Here is a 25265-nt window from a genome sequence, read left to right on the forward strand (position 1 = left end):
TGTTTTATATGATATTTATTGCACCTTGTCATCTCAAATGCATCAGTGTAACAGTCGCGGCCTGAATTAAAAGACTTATATGGAGCATTTCAAACTCTTTAAAGAGGCAAAACTAACTAATCTAAACAGAACTACATTAGTCTGGTTAATATATTAGCGTGTAACATTTTGCTATCTTTTTTCAGCTCCACCCAAAGCAAACATTACACCAATCATTAAGAATGTCTCAGTTACATACTGAACAGTAGTACAAGAGAGTATATTTATAAAGAAGAAGAAGTGATATTCTTTTCAGAGCGTAAAGGGAATACGATTTTAATATATTGCTTCTAAAAATGTATTTAAGATGAGTGTCCCAAGACACTCGTATGGCTTTGATATATTTATCCCTGCCAGTGGCATGGAAATAGCACTTGTCCTTAATAAGTTAAGAAATGATTAACACTGTTAGCTGCCTGTAGTTAAGCAGTGAAAAAGAGATACAGATTGAGAGGGTTTGTTCAGTGGGGGATCCGGGAGGATTTTAGCTGCAGCGCTTAGGGAGAGAGGAGGAGGGGGATATAAAGGAGGGGAGGAGGGGGGGTGCTGTCCTGAGCTGATCTGTGCAGGGGCTGCAGAGCCTCAGGACAAAAGGAGAATCAAACAATCACTGGTAGAGCAGAAGTTAGACAAAGTTGGACTTAACAAATAAATAAATAAATAAATAAATAGGATCAGTGTTAACAATCTTAAACTGATAAATATATTTACAAGTCGATGAATCAATAAATATTTAAGTATCTTTTAAGCAGTTACATAAACTGATTATCCTATTTAGAGTCCTGCATTGCTGCATTAAGGGGATTGAGGTTCATAATGGGTCATTCTTGTTTGTTTGACCGCTTGCAACAGCTTTCCACATCCTGTTTGTGCAACATCCTGTTTATGTAAAAACATAGTGCAAGAAGATGCCGGAACATGCATTAACCCTTCAGTCCTGGTCGTGAGCGCAGATAGGAGGCACAGCTCGTCGTAGTTAAGACATGCACTGATGGTGGGGGTTTCACCTGGTGACAAAACAGAGAGAGAATATAAATACAAGTCCAGTGAGACACTTTGTAAATGTTTAGGGGCCCTATTATTCTCATTTTCAGGTTCCTATTTGTATTTTGGTCCTCTGCTGTGACATGTCTCCATGCTTTAATGTTCGGAAAGCTCTTTATGTTCCTCACACTGCCTGTGCTGCAGCACCTCTTTTCACCCCCTGTCTGAAACCAGAGCCCAGTCTGCTCTGATTGGTTAGCTGGCCGGCTCTGTTGTAATTTGTCAACCACTTAGAGATGTCCCGCCCCTTAGCCTATCACGTACAATGTGTTGGAGCGCTAGCCAATAGAAGTGTGAATGTTACATATTGATGTCACTATGTTGAGGAAGTTAACAAAGGAGTCCAATGGAGGCATTTCAGGCAGGAGGGGGAGTGTGTGGGAGAGAAACTCCCTCTGGAGAGAACACAGGGATTTTAGCCTTTGCAGAACATTTACACGCACAAAAACCTATATAACACACGACTACAGGAAAGAGAAAGCCCCAAAAAGCATAATAGGGCCCCGTTAACCAACACATTGTGCTGGTGTTGTGAATAAGCTGTATTAAACATAACTGCAATTCAATTATTTCTAGTGTGTTAGGTGCTGTTTACACAAGAATGCAAACGGTTGTATCCGCTACTTTTCTCTTTCGTATTGCCCGTTCGTTCACACGAGGCCGTAACGGAAAAAAGGAAACGGACCCCGCAAACGATAACGAGTCCCAAGGTGGATAGATCTGCAAACGGAACGCTCTGGGGGGCCAAACGGCTCTGTGTGTACGTCCTATACGATCATTTCCTGATAACGATGAAGCCATAGCCCCGCCTCTCCTCACCTCTCACTGCTGTAGCATGGTCAGTAGCTACTGACCATGCTACTGTCAGTAGCTACTGACCATGCTACTGACCATGCTACAGATGTTAGTGCAAAATATACAGCTCGACCATGCTACAGATTTTAGTGCAAGATCTACAGCTCCTCTGCCACAACCATCAGCAACAAGTGGACATGGAGAATTGCATGAACTACATGTTGCTAAATCCACCGTGGGGCTTAAACAGAAGGGCAACCATGGCAACCATCCTTGGGGGTCTTCTTCGCTGCTTTTGGTGTATTTTGTGGCGGAAGTGCAGCGCCACTTACAGGCCCGGCATATGTACTACAGCGTCTCCAGCGCTTTCGAGCGGTCTCGTGTGAACGGAATACTTTTTTTATATCGTATTCGGTTCGTTTGCGTTTCGTTTGCGTGTAAATGGGGTCTTAGATACTGAGCATACAATAGCCTACTGAGAAACATAAACTCTTACAGCCCTTAATCAAACAGTCCTGGGGTGCAGCAGCAGTTCTGCAAGCATGCAGAAACAGATCTGCTCCTCTACAGGGACCACAGCTGTGGAGCCCCACCACACAGCAACCAGACATACTGCTCCAAAATGTCCACACATTTTACTCATTAACTCTAATCTAAAAATATTAAATTAAAACAATTTCCAAATGTTCTGTAGCAGGTTATGATGAAAGTTAAACAAACAGATAAGTGAACTGCTTTCCAGGACTGGGGTGAGCACATTTAAACTACTTTTTCATGTCTAAGAGGATTATATCTTCTCCTCTAATTTGGCAGGAAACAAGGGCGTAGCTTTCATTTTCAGATTAGTGGGCAGACGCATATTTTGAGCTAACCAGTTGAGCCCCGAGCCTGTTTTTCAGGCCTCAGGCTTGAAAATGACATTCCCAGAACAATTGACTATATCTTCACTTCTAAAAGGGGTAAATGAATCATCTTTTTTCTCAAAGCAAGGTTACATCTGTGAGTTGGATGTATAAAAGTCAGAATCAATATAGAATTGTTTTATTTTAAAGTAAATTCAGATTGAACATAGTAAAAAAATGTAAATGATAGTGTCTGTCCAAAAAAACATTACTTATAGTGAAAACCACCCTTGAATGATGGGATAGTGCACTAAAAGCTTTAGGAACATATAATAAGTACCCTGTATCAAGATTGATGCAAAACAAGTGACATTTGACCTTTTTAGAGAGATTTAGAAAAAAAAAACACTTCTGGGGTCATTTGGGTGTATTTTCCATATCTATGCCCCCCCTTGGTCGATTTGATGATTGACACCTCTTTTTAACCGTTATAGCCAATAGAATCGAAGGGAAGTTCCTAAAATCCATCTAAACATTACCCATTGGTGAATGAGTGATGCGTAGCCAGAATGCCCCGGAACCGGAAGCTGTCATACACTCTCGTAGCAGCTAATGTGAAATCTCCGTTATTGACATAAATATGGAATGATGGATTATCAGTAATCATTTCAAAGTGACACATACACATTGGATTAACCTTCAGCATCGTTTTTATCGTTTTAATGCCATTGAACACAACTTTTGATCAGAACAAAGGCATAGGTAAGAATTTCTCCCGTGTTTGCTCCGTAATGCTACGTGTTGTTATGTGATGTCACGAGTTCTGGTCGCTCACTGATGATACTTATATGTCTGGAATCTGTGGAATCTCAGCTTGCTCATCGATATGTTTGTGCAGATCCGATAAGTAATAAGGGTATTTTACCTTGAGTTCTGTGCTAATTGCGTTAGCATTTTTTCACTCAGGGCTAATTCAGAGCCTTTGTTATTACCCTTTTGTTTCATTTAGCTAAACATGGTTAATATTGTCTGATAGCTGAGTTTCTTCCCGTTAAGTGAGTATGACACATTCATAGTTTATTAAATGTTAAGAAGCCCTCAGGCGCTGTTTCTTGCAAGATGTTGCGTTTTTCCCCGGCCCACAGGCCGTGGGGTTTAACTGGTTTTAAACACTACATTTCCTGCATTCGGGTTCATTTTAAGGCAACATTTTATTTTTTTAAATCATAAGAATTCATAATATTAGTACTACCTGTCCTTTACTCTGCATTATATTATTGCTCAGCTTATATGGTGGCTTCCGTTTTCTTCTGATAATGCATTCATCTCAACATTCATCTGTTGCCAAGGACTTAATGTCAGTAATACAAATGTTGTACCAAAGTAAAAAAGCTAATTTTCACTGTGCTTTCACTCAATGTTCAATAATGAGGAAAACAAAATTGAGGCATGTCTCAAAATAGATTTGTTTTCATGTTGTGGCCTCCCTCTCCTCTGTCATCATCCTTTTGGACCTGTCTGCTGCATTCAACACGGTGAATCATCAGATCCTCCTTCGCACTCTCCAAGAACTTGGAGTTTCAGGCTCTGCACTTTCCCTCATCACCTCATACCTCAAAGACCGCACCTACAGGGTTACTTGGAGAGGGTCGGAGTCCGACCCTTGTCAATTAACTACAGGGGTTCCTCAGGGCTCCGTTCTTGGTCCCCTCCTCTTCTCCTTGTACACAAACTCGCTCGGATCTGTCATTAGCCCGCATGGTTTTTCATACCACTGCTACGCTGACGACACCCAATTAATCCTGTCCTTTCCCCGCTCAGAGACCCAGGTCGTCGCACGCATCTCTGCTTGTCTAGCTGACATCTCTCAGTGGATGTCTGCTCATCACCTCAAGCTCAACCTTGACAAAACTGAACTGCTTTTCCTTCCGGGAAAAGATTGTCCCACTCTTGACCTAACAATCAACATCGGCACCTCTGTTGTTTCCCCGACTCAGACTGCAAGGAATCTGGGTGTGACCGATAACAACCTGTCCTTCACTGCAAACATAGCTGCTACAACCCGCTGCTGCAGATACACGCTTTACAACATCAGGAGGATACGTCCCCAGCTGACCCAGAAAGCGACGCAGGATCTGGTCCAGGCTCTCGTCAGCTCACGCCTAGACTACTGCAACTCCCTCCTGGCTGGTCTACCTGCATGTGCCATCCGACCTCTGCAGCTCATCCAGAATGCAGCGGCTCGTCTGATCTTCAACCTTCCTAAATTATCCCACACCACTCCGCTCCTCCGCTCCCTCCACTGGCTTCCGGTAACTGCTAGAATCCACTTCAAGACAATGGTACTTGCGTACCATGCTGCGAATGGATCTGGCCATTCCTACATCCAGGACATGGCTAAACCGTACACCCCAGCACGTGCACTCCGCTCTGCATCAACCAAACGGCTCGCTGCACCCTCGCTGCGAAGGGGACCCAAGTTCCCATCAGCAAAAAGACGTGGGTTTGCTATCCTGGCTCCAAAATGGTGGAATGAGCTCCCCATTGACATCAGGACAGCAGAAAGCTTACACACCTTCCGGCGCAGACTGAAAACTCATCTCTTTCGACTCCACTTCGAGCGATAGAATTATTAACAAAGCACTTATATACTAATAAAGGACTGGCTTACCTAAAGCCAGGTGAGTAGCACTTGAAATGTTTTTGCTCTATGAAACCTGATGTACTTATGTGATTCTGTTTACTTCAAGTTTGTATTTTGTTGGTCGAACGCACTTATTGTAAGTCGCTTTGGATAAAAGCGTCAGCTAAATGCAATGTAATGTAATGTCTGCACAAAAATCCAGGTCAGGTCCTTCCCTTAGATAATCAAGCGCTCTCCCATGAGGTGCATTTGCTTTGAAACATTTATACGGCTTTAAACTGCACTGCTCACTGCCCATGTGCAGACTTTAAGCTGGTATCAGGTTGCGGGTGATCAGGCGTTAATATTACAGTGAAACTCAACGCCTCAGGCCAGCAGAGTGAGGCCTGGTAGCACGTCTGAAAACACTGACTGGCTGTGTGTGAGGGAAACACTGTTAGGGAACAGTTTTTTGATGAGCTCACATTAAGCATTGGTAGTATATTTTTATTTTTGCCATGTTTAACAAAGAACGGACAGTGGGAGATAAGACTTTACCTATTTGCCTGAAAGCTGCTTCTTCATGCAGGACTTAAAGCTGGTGAACTTCTCCTCCATCCTGACACCCTGTGAAGAGAAAAAGAGAAGACAGTGAGAGGAACATTCCCCACAGCCACTAGATGGCAGTATCCTTTTACTTAAATCACTGCCTCGCAGGTGAGATGTGTTTCAGTAATGAGAAGCGGCAGGAGTGTAATTGAGACATTATGGTCTGGGAGTATTTAAGTCTACCACAACCTAAAAAAAAATAAGTGCTTAGCTGAAGCTGTAATTGAACAGGAAAAGTGGTGTTTGTGAAGCTAATGGCTGCTTAAGTAGGCCTAATTGTGGGAAAGTACTCTGAACATATACATGTATTTCTGAGGATAAACCCATATTTCCCTTTTTTACCCTTAACCCACTTGACTTTGCATCCACGTTTCTATCAGTGAGCTTTTTAGTGTCTGCGCTGACAGATAAAGAAGTAGATGGCAAAGACTGACAATGCAGCTAATGTCTCCCATAAGTCAGTGCTGCTGATGACACCTCTGTCACCTTCAGAGTAATAAAAGAGAGATAGATGCCATCTTTAATGGCCTCTGCTGTCTCACCCCCCCGCCGCGGTGCAGCCGGTCCTTCATGACGCCGACGAACTCCTTGTGGCTGAGTTTACCGTCGTGGTCCTGGTCGAAGATCTTGAAGACCGTGTTGACCAGGTGGCGGGTCAGCTTGATGCTCGTAGCCACGTAGACGGCACGGGTAAACTCCTCTGAGAGGGGAGGAAGAAGAGGAGAAGAATGAATCACCACTGAAGAGAGGATTAGATGAGTACAGATGTATTTAATACACATATTAACATTACTATTATAATCAGAAATGCTCCTTCCTCCCAGAGTAAGATAAGAGATAAAGCTTTATTGTCTCCCTTAGGAGAAATTTGTCTTGTGCATCGAGATAATACACATAAAGCATTCAGGTCAATCAGTCATAGATACAGAACAGAGATCACATATCACATGGCAAAGAAACAAACAAGAAACATACAGGTACAGCACTTTCCCTATTGCATTCATACATAATCAAATATTGTACTTTTCCATATTGTATTATACATAAATCAAATATTGCACGTTCCCTATTGCACCTATGCATACTAGTGTCCGTCAAATTGTCAGAGTGGCGATATTTACAGAGTTACAGCAAATGGACAGGGCAGTTCAAAAGTAAGGGATACATTAAATGGAGGAAGATGTGATGTGAATGTTATACAGATTGTTTTGTTTTCTAAGGGTTTTGATTGAGACAACATTTTAAAGTTTTTTGTCACTGGAAAGGTTCTACGGAAGCCCTGAGAGGCGAATGAGAAGAATATTACACGAGATTATACCTGCACAACTTTTCACCTCTACTTAGGAAGCAGTTTTATTCATTATTATTGAAATGTTGCTATCAGAGTGTCTCTCTTCCCTCTCAGGGATTTTGTTTGCTTACCTCAATTGATAATCTCACAGATAAAAGAAGAAAAATAGAAAAACGCGTTGAAATTAAATGATCCTGTGACTCAATTTTAATGTTTATACCCCCCTAAAGTGACTAAAACTGGACCTGAACTCCTCAAAAATAAATGCCTTTATTTGTAAAATGTAAAGCTTATGAAATGCATCATGCCAAACAAAGCGAACAGCTGCATGTTCGTCAATTAGCTCCTATAATTCCCTGAATTCCAAACATTTTAATAAGTAATTTCTCCAATATGTGTTTAGTAATATGGAACCCAAAAGCGGTCTTTATTTACGTTTTTAAAATGTAAATTATGTAGACATGAAAATAATTCACCATATAGTTATAATTGTCCATGTTTGCATATGTAATTTGAGTAGAAATCTAAATAAAATACAATAACCCAATCAACATTTATATCATAACCATATTGACATTATAATTGTTGTCCATATCTATAATGTCACTACAAACTGAGACTTCACCTTGACCAATGGCGCGGTTGGCGAAGTTGTACATCTGCATGGCGATGGCAAAATCCTCCAGGTTGTTAAGGAACTGGAAGAAGGACCTGAACTCCTCAAAGGTGATTCCCTGCAAGGACAATAACAGCAGTAAAATAAAACGCCTTTATTTAAAAAACATAAAGCTTGTGAAATGCAACATGAGAAATCATAAAGTGGCACATAAAGCTAACGGCTGCATGTGTCAACACTCCGGCGAAGGATAGCGCTACAATTCACACAGCCCATAATCTGCCTCCTTTCATCCTGCGGGGGGGAATCCTTTAGTGTGTGTGGGACCTTGAAGCCATCAGATAGATAACACAGCCAAACAGACAGAGTATACATTGCTGGATTTTCCCTGCGCGGTATGGACACGCTGAGCTGTCAGCAGCGGGGGGAGGATTGTAGCTTTTTTGGGAAGAGGTCAGGCCGTTTGCAGACTTGTTCTAAGGCAGATTAACCTGATACTTGAATAAACAAAAACAACAAAAGTGATGAATCCCCAAACATCTCAGGCTTGGCTGATGACTCAAACAGTGAGCCTATTGATCTCCACTCAACCGTCCCGCGGCTACTAGCTCCTTCTCGCGCCGGGGGCCTCGCCAAACAGGCAGCGCACACAGCCGAACAAATGGAGTAATGACTAATCTGTGACGCTTTGCTGTTTTAACAAGGTGGGAGCCATAAAATATCTCTTAGCCTAACGATGAGACCCACTTGATGGTGAATGGGGATCTAGCAACGGGCTACTCCAGGAGCTGCTGGTGTCTTTTCAGCGTGCCGAGAGGAAAAACACATTAAAGCTAAAATGAGGATGCCTCACTCAACAGCTAATTCACAGAGCGGTACTGAAAGAACTGGGGGAATAAAATACTGCCATACTCACACAGACTTAGAACAGGGGGCAGAGCTTGCCTAATTTAGAGATCTCGTAGATTTGTGATCTCACTGTGAGTTATGCATGGAACTATATGTTGACAAAGCGCAGAGACGTCCTGTTATATTGTCGACACAATGAGGTTGCCAGTTTTGGAACCACAGTGCCTGTACAGTGCCTATCTCCCACTGACAGTTTCTGGTGGCTCCGGCAGGTGCAACAGGCAGACAGAAAAGCTGTTGTTTGTCAATTAGCTTCAATAATTCCCATAAATCCACAAATTGTAATTCCAAATATTATTATTTCTATCCTATCAAAATTAAAATGTGTGTTCAGCAATATGGAATCCAAAAGGGCCCTTTATGATAATGAATACTTTAAAAAAAAAAAAAAAAAAAACTGTAACGACTTTACACGTTTGTATTATTATATGATCAAGTGCTATGAAGGGACTGTGAAGAACTATAGGAGGAAAGGAAACTCGGGGTGGACAAAACATCCTGAACTCTAATATAATGTCCAATTGAATCCTTCAGCCTTTGTGAATCTTATAAATCTAAAGAAAGTAGTTGATAAAAAAAATCTGCATTTTCTGAGGCTGTGGTTTTTGAAGTTGTATTGGATTACATTCTATTGTGAGGCATAAGTCATATTTTGTCTACCCTTTGTACTTTAACATGAGGGATGGGAGCTGTCAGTAAGAAGTGACGACAAATCTGAAGGGAAACACCTTTTCGTCCGGCAGGCTGTGGCGCAGGTTCTCCAAGTACTCGCTGACGTCGTCCACGTTGGTGTAGCGAAGCAGGATCCGAGCAAAGTCTTCCTCGCTGATGGTGGGCAGGCCTTTGGAGTAGGAGAGGAACTCTATCTCAAGCACCTCTGTCTGCAGGTTGTCCATGAACCTGGAGGAGGAGAGAGACACATTGCTGACAGGAAACGCCACCACCAGAAACTCACATGTACAAAGGAACACTTAACATGGTCACAAACAAAGCCACTCAAAGCTCCTGGAGGTATGAAAATGATTAATGGCCATATGGATAATGATTTTCTACAGACATTATCACAGAGAAGACAAACAGTTTTTTAACTCACTCGTAAAAATCTTCAAATTTCAACTCAGCTTTGCCCTTCTTCCCAAAGAAATGCACCAGCAGGGTTGTCTCGATCTTTTCATCCACATGCTATCAGAGGGAAAAGGGATTCATTATGAGCTTTAAACGAAGACTCAACCAAACATCTATAACATGTGCACAAATTCTTAGTTGGAGCAACTAGGATGAGCTGTTTTCTAACATGTTTGTGTATCATGGTTATACCAGGTAAACATTAACAATGACATTTATCTAGCCATGCTGAAAGCTTCAAGTAAAGATGCTAGTTAATACCCAGATTCTGCTATTGAATAGTTACTCAGAGTTAATGGTTAATCGCTCACTGTGAAAACCAAACAGTGGGCCAGCATTTCTCATCTCTGCAAGATACGTGCCGATTCGTTAAACATGCTAAAGAAATCTTTGTTAGAATGTTCTGTCCCTAAACTGATGAATAAATCAAAGACTTTTCCCTCACACAGTACAGACAGTGAGAACATGGTGCGTACGGTTACTGTATAACCAGAGTAATGAGGGCAAGGCTACCTCGGTGAGATCAGAAAACAGAACTTGACTTGTGCCACGTCTGAGAACATCCCACATGCCTCGGGCCTCCACATGCTGACTGTCTTTTTTAAGAACCTGTGGCAGCAGTTGAATCAGATGTTAGGAGACAAGATACATGTAGCACATTTCACCGAGATTAGGAGGAGGAATATGGGCGGAAAAACAAGGAAACGATGAGGCAGGCAGGAGGACTGTACGGAAGCCCAGAGAGGCCAGTGGGATGAAAACATTCTGGTGATATATTATTTAAAGTGTGATTTAAATAGTTTTTTCCTGCCCTTTGTTTATCGATTCAGGATCATCTTTTGTATGTCTTGTTGTTTTTAAACTGACAGGACACAAGAAGGTTGTAAATAGGACCATTTTAATTTGTCCATGCAATTTAAACACAAAGTACACATTTTGATGAATAAAATAAATGTCTTGTCAAAATAAAGACATGACAATAATGTTACATGTTAACATTATAACACATAATACATGTAGCTTGTGATTATCATGGACAAATTGATCACCTGGAAAAAACACGAATGCTTTAAGGTGCTTTTCAGAATATCGGAAAGTTTCGATAAGAGTTTTAAAAAAAAATTATTTGCAAAACTTTTTTTTACCTGTTTCTCAAATTAATGTTGTTTTGTAATTCAGTTAAAATATTATCCTGCAAAACCCTCATACACAGAAAAGAAATAAAACTGCATATTTTCTTTTCTCACTTGCCTCTCAGGGCCTCCATAGAACAGACATGTACATACTGAAGCAAGACAAGGAGTCAGACATTTTCAGAAGGCAAAGAATCAAAAAGTCAAAGACCCTGGGACAGATGGACTGACATCCACCCACACTCAAACAGGCAGACACAGAGTGGGGCTGACACCGGTGGATCTGAAGGCCCATTAGCCCCGCATGAGCCAGCTCTGCAGCCATGCATGCAGCCTGTTGGCAGGACATGGAGCCAACACCGCTAACACATGTCCAAAGCATGCAGGGCGTGAGAGCTGAGGGGAAACTGAACCCTTCCAGTACATCATCATTTGATGCTCCAAGCTAAGAAGTACACATCTTTCACCTACCGTTGTGAAATCGGTTCAAAGGAGTCGAACTATATAAAAGTTAATGGTGCAGATTTAACCAATTCAGTACAATTCACAACATTGCTGTCAACATAACTAATGCTCAATGGTGTCTTGAAAAAACGAAGCCACAATTTTGTTCTCGATGAGGTCATGCTCCTGATCTCAGATTAACATATCATTATCTTTATTACAGGTTACACTGCTGCGCTCACTCTGTATAACTACAGCTACACTGAAACACACACATGTTCTTGTAATAAGTGTTATAAGCAAAGAAAGATCACAGGAAATCTATCTTGAGATGTCAAAAACTAGAATTTCCACTAATGTTGTTGCCTCTCACTCTCATTTTGTTTTCCCAACCTATCATTTCCACGGACTAGATGTATCTCAAGTCTCGACATCACCTCATTCAACATCAGCTCACACACTGCGGAGCGAGAACAGCTAGCTCCGTCAACATGTGTTCTTAAGTACGGCTTGCTTCGCTTCATAATATTTATTTTTATTATCGACAGTTTTCTTGTCATCTCTGCAGCCTGAGGGCGAATGTATGTGAGGCAGCCGATAAAACGGCTCTTCCTCTGCGCCGCATCGCCTTCCACCAGAGAGAGATTTACGACATGATCCCACAGCTAATTACTGAACAACCTTTTAATGCACCGCGCTGCCTGTTCCCATCTCCTCCCATGAAACGATCCTGATACTCGTGTAATTAGAATACGCTGGGGAAAGCCCGACCGCAGCACTGAACACATGCCTGTTGTGTGTTTCTGACTTTTGAACTTTTTTTCTGGAAAGATACCTGCACAAGACACACCTACAGGTAGAGTGTTCAAAAAGACGTCGCTCTGCTAGCCTCCTCTATGTGAGTGCTTTTCACAGTTATCCTCCCTAACTGGCATCTTCATGGTCAAACCCATCACAAAAGGTAACATGAGACCAAATACCGCTCCTCTAGAAACTGTAAAAATAAAACATGGGGGTCCGGGTGAAACGTTGTCAGTCCACAGGTAAGAGCTTTTTGAAGTGGAATCTCTCGCTGACAAAAGGCGAGTACATAAATCATCTCAGCTACCACACACTAAGACAAGGTGTCACAAACTGCTGCAGCACACAGTGCTTTACTTCGATTCAAGTGAATCCAGTGGAAAGGGTGATCTTCGGTGTCAGCCCCCGAGATGCATGTGTGCAGAAACAGGTTTGGAGGAGCACATGCAACAAGCAGGTCCTTTTCCTTTAGGGGAAGAGAACAATACATACAGTGTGTGGCTGGGATTTGGGTTGACCGTACAGCTGCAGGCTCTGGAGGAAAGGAGAGGGAACGCATGTTAGTGCAATGCATCGTTATGTGTCCAAATCTAGAGTGCCCATTCTAATGATCTTTTTGATGCGTATACGGGCGTCAGATTAATGCAAGGCTGTCCAGAGATGCTAACATTTGTCCCGGGAGAGTTTAAGCTCCTTCATGTTGTGTGTGCGCGATAAGACCTCAAAGAGTCGCTCTTATCGCTCCATTCAGCTCTGCCTGTTTACATCCACCTGCATGCGGCACAAGACAGCCCCGAGGAGATGAAAGGGTCAGGCATGTTTTACCCTGTTTGACCACATTCACCTCTGTACAGCCGGCTTCTCTCGAGGAGCACACAACCCTGTCATGTCAGACAGGCTGAACTGTAAGATTCAGGTCATGGCAGGGGGCTTCTCCACATGAGGGCAATACATATCAATACACAGATATTAAAGTGTACTCAAAGTGTTTGTATTTCAAAGAAGAAGCAATATTGCATTCTTTTTCGATTTGTTGATTACGCAAGTTGACACCATGATGATACAAAAACCATATTGTACAATCATAAGCGCCGTTGAGCTTTTTTAATGAACGATACAGTGAAAAGGACTTATTTTCAAAGGTGCCACTCGTCGGGACAAACCCTGAGAGAATCACCTGACTGTAGTCCCTGTCAGCTGTTTAGAGATCCCTTACCTCCTGGAAACTACTCTGCGTTTCATTTACCTTAGCTGGAAGTACAACTTTGGAGTTTGGACTCCCAAAATCCATCAAATCAGACACATGTGTAACACGCCAGGTGAATTACACTGTACACGTCGATGCAGATATGTTGACAGGAGTTGTCTTTCATAAGAAACAAATAAGAAAGAACTGCTATGAAGAGATCATTTCACGCCGCCATCTTGGATTTGACCCAGACCTTCCGAGTTGTGTCTCAGACTTAAAGGGTGCATTCCAGCACAACATAAACAATATTGACTACAGCTATGTATTCATTTGAAAGCCACTCACCTGCTGGTCAAACCTATGCACGTCATCAGCCACTTCCTTTCTCTCCTTCTTCTTACGGAAAATCTGCTCCAGCTGGTGAGAAGATTAGGTTATTGTGCAGAAACAAAACACTTCAAATGCATTGCATATGATCATCCAACGAGGCTCATACCACCAAGAACTCCTTTTTGTCCACCATTTCGTTCCCATCGGCATCAAACATGTTGAACGCAATCCTGAAGCCTGCATGGGGCTCTGAAATCAAAACAGTCATCTCTTTATCCCTGAATCATTTTCTAAAATATTTCTGTTTGAATATATACCTACTTGTTAAAATGCAGATCAGGAAGAGGTACTCGGTGTAACTGATGACACCTGATGACAAGAGAGATAAGGCTAGGAAACAAAAACCTTAATGTTCCCCTTTAAAAACAAGACAGCATCAAATAGCGCTAACCGGTAAGCTGAAGGTGTTTACATGTGTTCAAAGTCATGCGCCCCAGATGAATAAGCCACCCAAAGAATCGCCTTCAGACGAGAGTAATCTTCTCGCGCTCCCTGATAGCATCTTAAAAGGAGCCTTTTACTTCACGCTCGGTGTTGCCCAAACACACACACAGGCTTTACAACTGAGCTGACCGATCTGGACACAAACCCAAACACATCTTCGGCCCACGGCTTCTGATCCTGTTTGGGGTAACAAGGTGTAATACATTCTCAAGTGATCTGTCACTGATTTGAGAATGGCCGATTCAGGTTGTCCTCCAGCTCCCTTTGTTGTGTGACACGGAGAAGGCAAGAGTAAGTGTCAGGAGGAGACATCTCAGTCGACTCGGGAGGCTTCTCCCCTCTGACTCTGAAAGCATTCCCAAGCTTTTGTTTGCTCGGGGAAGATAGAGAATCCAGCGCAGATAGTTCTGGGTGACTGCTCTGGGTGTTATGGGAACTGGAATCAGGTACGAGGGTTTGCTGCAGGGAGAAGTTGCAGACTAGAAGAGGAGCCTTTAGAGGCCGGAAATAAGCTGCTAAAAAGATGATGCAAAGGCAACTGAGACAAACTCAGGTGTGAAAAGAGATTTAGTGATGCATGCCATTAGAGATTTGAAAAAAAAGCTTCTTGTCATCCCATCTCTCTCTGTTTGGCAGGTACGGCCTTATGATGACAACAGATCTCTGGCTTCAAAGCCTCCAAAGCTTAAATGGGTGGAAGAAAGAACAAAAACACTTTTAAGATTCCTGCCATGTTTCAGCAATGCCACACACCTTCACTCCTCCCCCTCCCTGCAGCTCAGCCTCTGAGCTCAAGTAGATGTTGTTAGACAATACAAAGAATTCCACAGAAACACTTCATACAGAGTGGCAGTCCCGGAGATGTAATCCAATGCCATTCTTAGGCTTCATAATGTCCGCGGTGATCAGGGGGGTGGCCGGTGGGACGTGTCTCGACATAGCTGGGTTCAAACAGCTCCCTCATTCTCCAAAGCGACGCTTTGTTCGCAGATCAATCCAGCCCTTTTCCCCTGACAAAGCCGCCACGTTTAACAGCAGGATTAAAAGCCCCAAATCCCAGCATTGGCACTTAGCTAAAGCAACAGAGGAGGGAGCAGAACAGGGAGATGTGATGCTCCACTGGCTCGTATGACCTACTGAGGCCCAGGTGGGAACATCGGAAAGATCCTTAGTCACTCAGACAACTTCCTTTTCTTCATGAAATGTTATTTTGGATCACGGTTGGCAGGTGATCATTGCACAAGTCGCACACGGGAGAATACGGTTTGTTGTGAAGACTCCAATTGTGATGCTCATGCGTTTTCCGTGGAAACAACTTGTCATACAATTGACTCAAATTGAGTTTGTGTTATGCTCAGTAGTAAAAAAGGGAAGCCAAGCAAAATACATACCGTCATTAGCATTCGGCCTTTTCTCCTGTGGCTCCCATTTACAACGTTATGAACCTGCGTAATCAGTGGTTATTGGTACCATTCTAACGCGTCAGACATCGGATCATGTGCCTCGGTTATAACTATCGGTTATAAATATAATAACTTCTTTCAGTTCAGACATCAATATACTTGGTTATGTTTAGGATAAGATTGAAACGACATCTTGCTGCTTAACCATGTGAATCTATGACACATAGTTGCTGTCGCAGCCCCCCGCCCCTTGTGACCCACATCCATTAGGCTGTTAACCAATGACAATGCAGATGTAATCGCCGTGTACTATTCGGGTGCCTGTCTAGGCTTTTATGGAGATTTGTGGTGCAAAAGTTTATTTGAGTCAGCCTGATTTTAAATCCATTCGTTTAGAATAATTTCCAACTGCTAAAGAAAACGTTTGAATGTGGGTATATGGCAAATATAGAAGTTATTAAATCAATTGATTACAATGAGTTGCTAGCGTAACCTCGAGAGTATAATAGTTATTTCCAGGAAAAGTCATAGTTTTCGCATTTTGTATTCGAGAAAGCAGGAAGAATCATTATGCGTTTCATCAATAGCAGTCCCCCCTGCAGAGGTTACCTGAGAATGAATCTCGATGTTAGCGACTGATGGAGGGATAAGATCATGTTTACAACACTGCTCTGGATTATACGAGGATGACACACAACAGCGCACACTCTGAACAAAGCGTTAAGAGGAATTACTTCAGTGGATTCATGTGCTGAGCTGTGGCGCATGGAGTGGGTTAGCTCACCTCGTTCACGCAGATTTCTAAACAAATTGGATGATCCTTTCCAAACAGGCGGGGTGTCAGCCAGCATCGTGTCTAAATCCTGAGAGAATAGAGGGAGATCCCAAATCACTCATTCATTTCTAAATCCTGAGTAATCACAGCGTGACGCCGTGTTTGTGGGAATGACAGTAATTACAGAGGTGGAGCGGAGAGAAGCTCACCTTGTTTGTGAGGGACTTCCACGCTCTCCTACCTGAAGACACAACGCGAACAGTCAGTGTGTGATATGTGTCTGACTGAGAATTCAAGTACATTTACTCAAGTGCTTCGACTTTCCCTTTAATGCGTTCCACTTACAGAGGCTACTCAACTACATGTGTATCTCCATGTATAATGTCTTTCCTGTCAAGTAAACACAAAACAAATAAATTCAATAAACAAAAGGATGAAGTGTTTCTTTATAAGTTAAGAACGTATTTAAATGATTTTAAAAAGACTCTTGGGTCAGCTGGAAAATGCATTGTCAAAACGCTGAAAACAGCTATTTCTCTCATAAGAAAATGAATTTGAAAGCTTCAAACATGATGACCTTATAGAAAATGATGCACCACTGTAGATTAAACTATTAAACAGTTTATATGATGTCAAATAAGCAAAACCTTAAGCATCTACAGCAGTAAAAGGCAACAAAATGCAGCACTTTATTAATCCTAAATCAACATATATATATATATATATATAATAAAACTCAGGGATTCTGAACAGTGACTTCTTTAACTTTTGATACTTTAAGTATCAAAAGTTAAATAAGTCACTTATTTACTTAAAGTAAATGTTGCTGTTAATACTTACACACTTTAACATGAGTTTTTGAATGTAAGACTTGTAGTGGATTTATTTCACAGGAAGTACTTAAAGACATATGAAGGATCTGAATACTTCTTCCACTACTTATGAATATAATAGTACGCTTTTATCGGGAATTCTATATAAGGAAAATAGAATTGGGAAACAGAAATGAAAACATGTGTTTATGTGGACAGAAACACAAGCTGTGTATCTCATGAACGCATTCCGATGGTCAATAAACCAGCAGATAAGATAAGGCACGGATAACAGTGACAATAACCCTCGTCCGACACATTTTAGAGCCTCTGTCTGAACCTGGGATTATTGTCATGGCTTCCTCTCCACCTAAGAGAGTGAGCATGCTTTCCTCATTAAAGTTTCATAACCATACCTCATGCATCTAATATGAATAATTGACATGGCAGCACTTTTAGTTTGGACTGTAATGGTTCTACATTTCCACCATCCTCCGCTTCACTTCTTCACAATATAACCATAACACATTCAGATCACTGCGTGGCAACACATCAGCCAGCAGAGGTCAATTACTCAGCATGCTGATACATTAGAGCTGTCCCGATCCGATCACGTGATCGGGGATCGGAGGCGATGACGTGATTTTCAAAAGATCGGAATCGGGAGAAAAAATCGGGGATCGGGAATTTCTTCTTTTTTTTTTTAATAATTTTTTTTATTTAATGTTACAAAACAAAAATGACCATGTTCACGTCTTAAAGTCATCCTGAGGACTTAGTTTTGGTTTAAAATTACACAACATCATGTATGTGTTGCTTCTTTTGGGCTTGTTTTCAGACCTGGTTGCTTATTCCTCTGAAATCTGGCAACAGAGTGGGCGCAGTGTCTAATAGTAGCAGTAAGCTAACAAGAGGCTACGGTCAGCTGGTGACTCGGGAGTCGGGACAGAGAAAATGTCAGGAGTTTGGAAGTATTATACAATTGAAAGCGAAGGCAGTGTAACAGCCAGATGCAATGATTGCAAGAAGGAGGTTACACGTGGTGGAAAGAACAGAGCTACGTTCAACACGACCAATCTAATACGCCACCTGAGAAACAAACACCAACAACAACACGACGAGTACACAGCGGCCACTCAGGTAACGACACTTTCAGAGACTTTTAAAAGGAAAGAGAAACTGCCCCAGAACAGTGAAAAGGCCAACACAATAACAGCCAAGATAGCTGAATTTATCGCGTTCGATGACCAGCCGTTATCTGTTACCTTTTTTTTCTCTTAATGCATTGCATAAAGATCGGATTGGGAAAAAGCGGTATCGGCAGATTGTCAAAATCAAATGATCGGAATCGGATCGGGAGCAAAAAAAGGTGATCGGGAAATCCCTAATTAGAGCCTCTTATTTACCTTCCTCATTAGATTCCAGTGAAGACATGTCCAACACATTACAGCGTGCCACACACCTTCCATCATAATCAATCGCAGTAATCACAATGTGTTATCGGTACATTTATGACAGTTGTTTGGTCGCTCCGGGTCTCTGCGAGTTTGTTGCCACATAAATGAGCCATAAAAGTGGGGTTGCTGGTAAAGATGCCTATCTTTATGCAGGTGTTATGACTGAAGCTCTGCAAGCTGCAACTTATTGTCTGAGGATGACACTTCACAGGCCCTCAGCAACATGTCAAGTTCCAGGGAAAAACACCTTTTTTTTCTAAGTGGAGAAAAGCGGGTTTATCTGATGACTTGACAGAAGTGTTATTAGGGAAATGGTTGCTCATGAGAGAGGCAGTGTAGCAGTCTTTGTGGAGGGCATGGACTTACTTCACTCTGAAAGAATGAATGGTAGCTCAACTCATTTGAAAAAAGGACATTTAGTTGGGAGGTAGTGAAAAGGATTCTTTTCAGCATCGATTAATCTGAAACTTCATTTCTTGATTTATCTTACAGTCCATAATATTTCAGAAAATTGTAAAAAAAAAAAAAGGCTATCCAAATATTTGGAAGTCAAAGGTAATGGCTTTCAATGTCTTGTTGTGTCAGTGATATTCAGTTCAATATGATTTAAAACAGAAAAAAGCAGCAATCTCCATGTTTGAGGGACTGGAAACAGCATTTTCTGACATTTTAGCACGACAAATGACTTTCATTTTAAAAGAACTAATAATTGCACCTCTAATTAAATAACATCACAGTCTTTTTATTCTGCCTTTTCGAACAAGAAAAGAAGCAGGAACTTTCTTAGGAAATCACAAAATGGTGTTTTAACAAGAACAAAACAGGATCTTAAAATAGACCTTGATCTGTTTCACCAAAATAAATGTAGAGAAATCAATGGACGACAGAAAAACACTCTGATTCAAGAAGCTATAAAACAATTCATGAAGGAACCGTGAGAAGTGTTGTTGGTTACTCTTCTGTCAGCCCCCTTCCTCCAAGGGGTGTTCAGTATTATCGGCAGGAGCTGAGTAATAGGAGTACACTCACTCTTTGGTTCATTCAAAGTGACGGACTCCAGGAAGTTGAGTGGCGTCATGTAGAGCTGGCCCTCGTGCTCCACCGAACTGAACTGGCGAAATCTGTTTTCATTGGTCGACATGTACACATCTCCATCGTCCAAACCATAGGTCCGTGCCTGTAAACCCACACACACACACACACACACACACACACACACACACACACACACGCACCCACACACACACACACACACACACACACACACACACACACACACACACACACACACACACACACACACACACACACACACACACACACACACACACTATCATGAAATACTTCAATCATCTGTACAGCGATAATACCGTCTGAAAGATGCTTTTTGTGAAGCTTGTCTTGTCACGAAGGGCCTCGCTCACAGGGAACAACAAAGAGGCCGATGCTTTCATTCAGTAATGGGGTGCATGTTATGTCAGCCCTGTTCCTCATCCCTGTGCGCCAGATAATGTCCCTACAACTGTTCAAACCAGCCAGATCAGAAGGCAGGACTGGTGAGGACTGAGTGGATCTCTCTGTCAGGTGGCACAGCGCCAGGTCCACTGGGCACAGAGCAAACACCCAGGGAATGTGTGCCCCCCTCTGCGTAACCATTAAACCCCCTCTAACCACCCCCGCCTCTCATCAAATGTCAGCCCCTCAGCCAAGAGGCCAGTGTCCAGTTTCCTGTGTCCCTGGATTCCTGCTGCCTGTATGGACAGCAGGCAGGCTTTCCTCACTCCAATATGAAACAAGGAAACGTGTGTAGCTGTGTGAACTGACCCTGGTTGACATGTTTGTTTACATCCCCTGTGATCTATGAAATCCTGTTAGCAATGTCTGAACTCAAGAGACTGGCTGTAGCAGGGCTGGCATGTAGGCCAATCGGGACAGGGCACAATAACGTATGTTGATCAAAGCATTACAACCCTGATGTTAATAACTCTGTAAAGCTAAAGTAGTGTTGAAAGATAAGCTAATTCATTAAAGGAAAGAAAAGTAATGCATGAACAATACTTTAAATACTTGATCACTAAGGTGACAGGTTTCTAAAAAACAGGTGCCAATATTTCCTGGTCTTCAGGGCAGCAGCTAATGGTTACTTTACTACTGATGATTCTATCAAGTTGTTGGGATGAATCCGTTTGATGGAAGTAGGTGGCGCCAATAAATGTCATATACTATTACTTAAAATAGGGAATACAAACTGGAAAGAGTGATAGTTTCTTGGAATAACTAATAGATTAATTGACTGCTTTAAATTGAATAACTTTGTATTTAGAAGATGTTGTTGAATAAAAGAAGAAAACTGACAGTCACGTTGAGCTCATGGAAGTTGGGATATCACTAGTGTCTTGTGTTTCTTTCTATAATTATGAATCATTCAAATAAGGAATGGATAAATCAAGACGATTTGCCCACCTCTCTACGATAAGAACAATAGGTATCTCCAAAATGAACAAAACATTTGAATTAAAAACTCTCTCATATAATGTGAACATAACATTAATGGTTTCTCAAAGCTACAGCTATTTGAAAGACTATAATATTACATGTATGTTGTTAATTAGTCCAGCTGATACAAACCATGAATTCAGTGTATTGTAAACATATCAAACATATCAAATAGTCTGCAAATTAAATGGAAACTGAACAATCTGGTGCTACTAAATGTTTTTAAAGCTCGGTTGGATGCTACTCAATCGGAAGCTATTGGTACCTGTTTATGTGGATAATTATGTAAATGATGCTGGATGATGTCCTTTTGTTGTTCTGTTTATGTTTTTATGTTTCATGTGGAACTTCTTGAGCAGGTCTCCCTTGAAAAAGAGATCAATGATCTCAATGGGATTTTATCTGTATAAATAAAGGTTTGAAATGAAATGAATATCTACATGTGTTTTTTCTCTTAATGTTCCCAAGGCTAATACTTAGTTATTATACGACATATAGGCCTAAGCAGAAAACGCAGGCAACCCCCTCACTTGTGGTAGCAATTAGGTCACGTGATCTGACTATTTTGCCTGTTCAGCACCAAAGGTCGGGATAGCTCCTCGACGTCACATTAATGTAGTTTCACGTGCACACAATATGATAAAAGCTCATTGTGATGGAAATGTCGATGCCCCGACCATTGTCAGCGTATGTTCATTTGAGACACAAATGAAAGGAAAATGGAAGCGTGTTTACACGACAGTAGGTGTTCCTGTTAGACTATAATCTGTGAGATAAATGAAGCTGCGCAGTTTGGCAAATGTCCCACTGTACCTTATCGGTGGCAGAGACTGATGGCAGCGCCAGATGAAAGAGTCGAGCCTCGACATGGCTCTTCAAGCCGGAGCGCCTGTACGAGCAGCAGTAGTAATAATAGTAAGCAGCCCCGGTCGCAGCGGTTCCTACGGAGACAACTTTCAACACTTTCGTTGCTTTCTGCGTCGTAAACGTCCCTGTCTTGAAGCTGTTAGTGAGTAAAGGGATAAGCCTGCGCAGGGCAGCCATGGCTGTTTACATTAAGGTGTCGTAACCGACAACACACTCACTCACGGCTAAGCAGCTCGCGCTCAAGCTGCCTGCTGCTGCTGCTCCGAGCTCGCGAGATATGCCGTGTGTATTTCAAGTCACTCTGGGATTACAAGGCGTCAGATTCGTGAGAGTGAAGGAAATGTTCAAATCTTTAGACAAACATAGAAACACACTCTGACTTATTTCTTATGTCTCATATTGATTTTAAGTGTCATATTTTGTTGGTTACATTTTTTATTTGGGTTTTAAGTGATGTAATAGTTTAGTATAAACCCACAGCCCACCAACAACTATCTCTCTCTCTTTATATGCCCTTAGGAGAAGGGGGGAAAAAATCCCTGCCAGGGCACGTCTGAACTGTGACAGCCCCGCCCATTACTAGTCCTGTGGTTTTGCACCTGCCTCACCACCCCTGCCACTTTGAGCGCAAACCCTCCAGGAGCTCCTGTACCTGCACTGCAGCGTTTCCTCAGCCCGCAACACTGAACCCAACACTGCCGTGTGCCCTTCACGGCTCCACCGAGGCATCACGCTGTGAACAGGTATGCTACACAAGGGTTATCTGAGCGGAAACTGCAGCATACCCCCCAACTGATGAAGACGCAGCGGTGTGAAAAAGGAAAAAAGAGAGAAATCATTGCACCCAGCAGCGTAGATATTGTGAGTGTTTATATGTAAAGGGTGAGAACTCCGTGTAATCGCACAACGGGTGCATGTGCTAAGTAACGGGGGACGTAAACATGCAATAAGTGGAAGTGGCAACCAGGTAGTGTACTACGCACGAGCGCTCACTCCGGACCTCCTCACTGAACTTTACCCACTGAGCTTTGACGCGATGGCTGCTGCTCTGGGGGAAGTTGGAGGCGTCTTGCACGGCATCGATGGTGTCCCACAGGTCGGGTCCACTTTCTTACTGACCCCTCCCGGGGACAGTCCGACCCTTCTGGGGGAGCACTTCATGATGTCCGGGGACAGGCTCTCGCGCAGCACCGCGGCGGATTTAACGCACCTCAAAGGGATTCTCAGGAGGAGACAGTTATACTGCAGGACTGGATTTCACCTGGAAATACTTCCGGATGGCTCGGTGCAAGGGACGAGGAAGGACCACAGTCGTTTTGGTAAATACTGAGAGATTCATTTTTGTATAGCAAACACTTAGAAGGAAGTAAAGTGCATGGCCACAGTTATACAAATATCAAAATGTTAAGCAACAAGAAAATGGTGAATAAGAATAATGCCAATAACAATCTTGTCATATCATTCTCTTCTTTTTAAAATATATAAATTGTGACAAAACACTCCTAAAGGAGCTATTTTATAATATTCTTTCATCCTTGTCAACGTCTGTACTGAGCACCTGTGTTATTCTTCTCCAGGTATTTTGGAATTCATAAGCCTTGCTGTTGGGTTGATAAGCATTCGAGGGGTGGACAGTGGACTCTATCTGGGGATGAACGACAAAGGAGAGCTGTATGGATCTGTAAGTACCTGCTTTGCTTGTTAATGTCACCCAAATCCCATCCAAAGTTTCGGGAATCTAGCTCAGTAATTCATGTAAATTAAAAGAAACTATGAATATGTGTTTAATTTCTGCATCACTCTGTTCTTTTTCAGGAGAAGCTCTCAGCTGAATGTGTCTTCCGGGAGCAGTTTGAGGAGAACTGGTACAACACATACTCGTCCAACCTCTACAAACACGGAGACAGAGGGACGCGTTACTTTGTGGCATTAAATAAAGACGGTACACCAAGGGACGGGACTAAATCCAGGCGCCACCAGAAATTTACACACTTCTTGCCCAGGCCTGTGGACCCTGACCGCGTGCCGGAGCTGTACAGGGATATCCTGGGACACAGCTGAGGCCTGGGGGCCCGGTCCAGTTCAGGAATAGCTGCTAAAGCCCTGGCAGGCAGGGAGCAGAGAAGAGGAGAGGGACCCAGGCAGGGGTGTGCCCGGGGGAGGCTGGGGGACAGCAGCCCGACCGGCAGGGATAAAGGCACCGGGGCCTCTTGTAGGAATGCATGGGCCATCTCTCAGCAGCCAGGAAGACGGCTCACGCTCGGCATGAGGGGCTTGTTTGTCTCACAGGGCCGGACGACCCTTAAAGTACCTGCGTGGAATAGGAGACGAATGGGAAACTGATCATGGGGCATCTCCTCTGGTCACACAGGGTCCATGGGAATCTGCCGAGTCATGAAATAGTACTTTAATTTTGTCAGAGAGCCGTCGTTTCAAGGACTTTGAAGGAATTCAGTTTTATTTTGTTTTCTTACCTGTGTCTCAACCTGTTTGTAAAGAGCAAAAAGTGTAACAAATTATTTATTCATTTTTAGATACATATATTTATGTTATATATTTATTTATTTGAGAATATATATTTTTACAGTTAGATACAAGCAATATAGGAAAACCACTAGAGACTGTATCGATTATATAAAGACTGAGACACTGTACCGTTATGTCTTTTATTCAGAAAAAGCTCAGCTATAGTGAGATACTGTAATCATTTCAAAAATATGAAACATATTGGCAACATCTGGAAACAGCCCCACGTATGTGATAAAACGTGCCTTTTATCACAATATGGCAACTGTGAATCAATTTAAAAATAATCTTTGTAATGTTGACGTTTTAATTCTAACCAAACTACTGTTACATGTGTTAAAGGAGGAATCTGAAGTCCACAAATTGACTTATCAAACAATAAATTGTTCAAAATGTGCTCAAAATGCTTTTTTTGTCAGCCTATTTGATTAGAAATGAGGGTATTTTGTTGGTGTCAACTTATAACCAATGTTTCCTTAAACAACCCATCTTTTTCTTTTAACAGAGCAGTATTTAAGACAAGCTAACTTTATTGGTTGCCTTTGTCCTTCAGAGTTTAAACATATAAACCGGCTTACGAGACCAATGTTGTCTTTCTTTATGGACGCCATTACGCCAAGAGAGGAGTCGTAGAC

The 25265-nt window shown here is 42.3% G+C and overlaps 2 protein-coding genes across 3 annotated transcripts; one reads left to right on the top strand and one right to left on the bottom strand.

Annotated features, from left to right (window-relative positions):
• micu3b (mitochondrial calcium uptake family, member 3b) lies at positions 1-22361 on the bottom strand. 2 transcript variants are annotated; one of them, XM_034092786.1, is made up of 15 exons: positions 22051-22361; positions 19771-19918; positions 16682-16713; positions 16482-16560; positions 14112-14159; positions 13957-14039; positions 13806-13877; positions 12764-12805; positions 10407-10502; positions 9862-9950; positions 9497-9668; positions 7869-7977; positions 6495-6652; positions 5902-5970; positions 1-1046 (listed from the first exon to the last, which is right to left on the bottom strand). In XM_034092786.1, exons 1-14 carry the CDS (start codon positions 22279-22281, stop codon positions 5902-5904), a joined length of 1428 nt encoding a protein of 475 aa, XP_033948677.1. In that variant the 5' UTR covers positions 22282-22361; the 3' UTR covers positions 1-1046. The 2 variants fall into 2 exon arrangements, with proteins under 2 accessions (XP_033948677.1, XP_033948678.1); XM_034092787.1 differs by lacking the exon at positions 10407-10502.
• fgf20b (fibroblast growth factor 20b) lies at positions 21901-25021 on the top strand. Its single transcript, XM_034092788.2, has 4 exons — positions 21901-21978; positions 22624-23423; positions 23682-23785; positions 23920-25021. The coding sequence occupies exons 2-4, from the start codon at positions 23141-23143 to the stop codon at positions 24163-24165; spliced, it is 633 nt and encodes a 210-aa protein (XP_033948679.1). The 5' UTR covers positions 21901-21978; positions 22624-23140; the 3' UTR covers positions 24166-25021.
• Positions 25022-25265: the final 244 nt, after the last annotated feature.

This window comes from Pseudochaenichthys georgianus, chromosome 10, assembly GCF_902827115.2.
Source record: "Pseudochaenichthys georgianus chromosome 10, fPseGeo1.2, whole genome shotgun sequence".
NCBI classification, from domain to species: Eukaryota; Metazoa; Chordata; class Actinopteri; order Perciformes; family Channichthyidae; genus Pseudochaenichthys; species Pseudochaenichthys georgianus.

Bases quoted from the DNA above. Each gene is read 5' to 3' on its own strand.
- fgf20b (XM_034092788.2), top strand. From the start codon at position 23,141: ATGGCTGCTGCTCTGGGGGAAGTTGGAGGCGTCTTGCACGGCATCGAT. The intron at 23,424-23,681 runs GTAAATACTGAG...ATTCTTCTCCAG, and splicing joins GAAGGACCACAGTCGTTTTG to GTATTTTGGAATTCATAAGC. The intron at 23,786-23,919 runs GTAAGTACCTGC...GTTCTTTTTCAG, and splicing joins AAGGAGAGCTGTATGGATCT to GAGAAGCTCTCAGCTGAATG.
- micu3b (XM_034092786.1), bottom strand. From the start codon at position 22,281: ATGGCTGCCCTGCGCAGGCTTATCCCTTTACTCACTAACAGCTTCAAG. The intron at 16,714-19,770 runs GTGAGTGTACTC...TTGTGTCTTCAG, and splicing joins CACTTTGAATGAACCAAAGA to GTAGGAGAGCGTGGAAGTCC. The intron at 14,040-14,111 runs GTAGGTATATAT...TTTTGATTTCAG, and splicing joins CCTGATCTGCATTTTAACAA to AGCCCCATGCAGGCTTCAGG.